We start from the raw sequence: 2420 nt of genomic DNA, 5'->3' as shown, positions 1-2420 counted from the left end.
GTGTGGCCCTGAGACCGCTCTCCTACCAGCTGGAGAAAGAGGGAGAGCGCTTTGGCCTGACCCTGGACACTCAAGGCTTTTCCCCAGAGGAGCTGTCTATCAGGCAGGTGGGCAGGAAGCTGAGAGTCAGCGGGAAGACAGAGAAGAAGCAGGAGGACCGGAAAGGCTCCTACTCTTACAGACGCCAGGAGTTCAGACAGGAGTTTGATCTGCCTGAAGGGCTGAACCCCGAAGCCGTCACCTGCTGCCTGGCTCCAGACGGGAAGCTCCACATCCAGGCGGCCAGAGCTCCATGTGCTGAGGAGGCTGAGAGAGAGCTGACCATCAAGAGGAGCTCGGAGGAGAAACCACAGCAGGGTGTGTGTTCACACACAGAAGGCAGCAGCACAGAGACACACAACAGCACACAGGACAAACCTGAAGACATGGACTCAGCTACATGTTGTTCTAACAATGTGCAGTAAATGTGGCTTATAAATGTGTTGAATGATGATTATCCCCGCAACCCTGTACGCAGGATAAGCGGTTGACGATGGATGGATGAATGATGATTATATGAGCTTTTTGTTTATTATTGAATATACACAATAAATATATATAAAAGAGAAAATTCAGCTTATTTAATTGTATTTTTACATTTGACAAAAATAAAGTATATTTCTGTAGGTTTAAAATACAACACTTACAATAACATAAGGTTCAAGTGTTAAATGATAAGAATGTGTTTCAATTTGTTTATGCATGATCAAAAAATGTATTGAAACTTTCACTATGTTTTTGTAAAAAAATTTTTTACTGTAGGTAAAAAACAAAACAACATTAATAGCTGCAACAGCTTAAAGGGTATAAAGAGTATTTTGTTAGTGTTTACCTTCATTAGTGAGGGTATGAGCTGGAATTAATTATGAATTACATTTATTAAAGTTTTGGTGACATGAAAATTGTTCGATAACTTTGACCTACTTACTTTCATGATGGGTGTAATATTGCATTTAATTGGAATATGTGACTTCTGTTGCTTTATGTGCTTGAGATAACGGCTCATGTTTTGAATTCCAAACCGTTTGCATTCTTTTAATAAAAAAAATGTATTCTTCATATAAATAGCATCTTTTTGTGACTCCTGTCAATGTTCATTTGCTTTTGCTTTTTGACAGTCAATTTAGAATGTCTGCTCTGTGAGTTACCTCATTGAATGGTTTTGAAATATTTTTGAATGGTTCAGTTTAAATGTCATCACATCATTTTCTCTTCTCAGTCAGGTGAAGACTTGACATTTTCATTCATCATTTCCATCAGCTGTCCCAGGAAAATCAGGAATTGAAACATATTATGTTCAGTATGATTTACTAATTTCAAAAATAATCATCCAAAAAATTGTTTGACTCTACCATATGTGGATTTGCTGTTAATCGACAGAAAAAGTCACCTTTTTCTTCACACATTGATTTTTCCTGTTTTCTGTACCTACAATCACTTTGATACAGTGGAGAGCTGTGGGTAAAAGTCACAATTAGCCCATATTCATCAAAGAAGTAATTTTGGACCTATAAAGCAATTCATAGTGGCTATTCAATGAACATTTCCTTCATTCCTTCCCCTTTTAATGAAGCTCAACAATACATATTGTAAGTGTGCTATACTTTTTGTTCACAGACAAAAGTAGATTTTACATTTAGCCTAACATTTGAATGAAACCACATTTACTGCACATTGTTAGAACAACATGTTATTACAAGTGTTGTATTTTAAACCTACAGAAATATACTTTATTTTTGTCAATTGTAAAAATACAATTAAATAAGCTGAATTTTCTCTTTTATATATATTTATTGTGTATATTCAATAATAAACAAAAAGCTCATATAATCATCATTCATCCATCCATCGTCAACCGCTTATCCTGCGTACAGGGTTGCAGGGATAATCATCATTCAACACATTTATAAGCCACATTTACTGCACATTGTTAGAACAACATGTAGCTGAGTCCATGTCTTCAGGTTTGTCCTGTGTGCTGTTGTGTGTCTCTGTGCTGCTGCCTTCTGTGTGTGAACACACACCCTGCTGTGGTTTCTCCTCCGAGCTCCTCTTGATGGTCAGCTCTCTCTCAGCCTCCTCAGCACATGGAGCTCTGGCCGCCTGGATGTGGAGCTTCCCGTCTGGAGCCAGGCAGCAGGTGACGGCTTCGGGGTTCAGCCCTTCAGGCAGATCAAACTCCTGTCTGAACTCCTGGCGTCTGTAAGAGTAGGAGCCTTTCCGGTCCTCCTGCTTCTTCTCTGTCTTCCCGCTGACTCTCAGCTTCCTGCCCACCTGCCTGATAGACAGCTCCTCTGGGGAAAAGCCTTGAGTGTCCAGGGTCAGGCCAAAGCGCTCTCCCTCTTTCTCCAGCTGGTAGGAGAGCGGTCTCAGGGCCACAC

At 40.2% G+C, this 2420-nt stretch overlaps 1 protein-coding gene and 1 pseudogene across 1 annotated transcript; one reads left to right on the top strand and one right to left on the bottom strand.

The window, feature by feature from the left end:
- Positions 1-2: 2 nt before the first annotated feature.
- On the top strand, positions 3-530 carry LOC123982247 (heat shock protein 30-like; the record flags this gene model as incomplete). Its single annotated transcript, XM_046067678.1, has 1 exon — positions 3-530. A coding segment is annotated over one exon (462 nt), but the record flags the coding sequence as incomplete, so codon positions are not given.
- A 1403-nt stretch (positions 531-1933) lies between these two features.
- Positions 1934-2420, bottom strand: part of LOC123981960 — an 893-nt pseudogene continuing 406 nt past the window's right edge.

The sequence above is a fragment of the Micropterus dolomieu genome, linkage group LG13 (genome assembly GCF_021292245.1).
Source record: "Micropterus dolomieu isolate WLL.071019.BEF.003 ecotype Adirondacks linkage group LG13, ASM2129224v1, whole genome shotgun sequence".
Taxonomy (NCBI): Eukaryota; Metazoa; Chordata; class Actinopteri; order Centrarchiformes; family Centrarchidae; genus Micropterus; species Micropterus dolomieu.
Note: the sequence above shows the minus strand (reverse complement) of the source record. Positions and strands in the feature narration are given on the sequence as shown.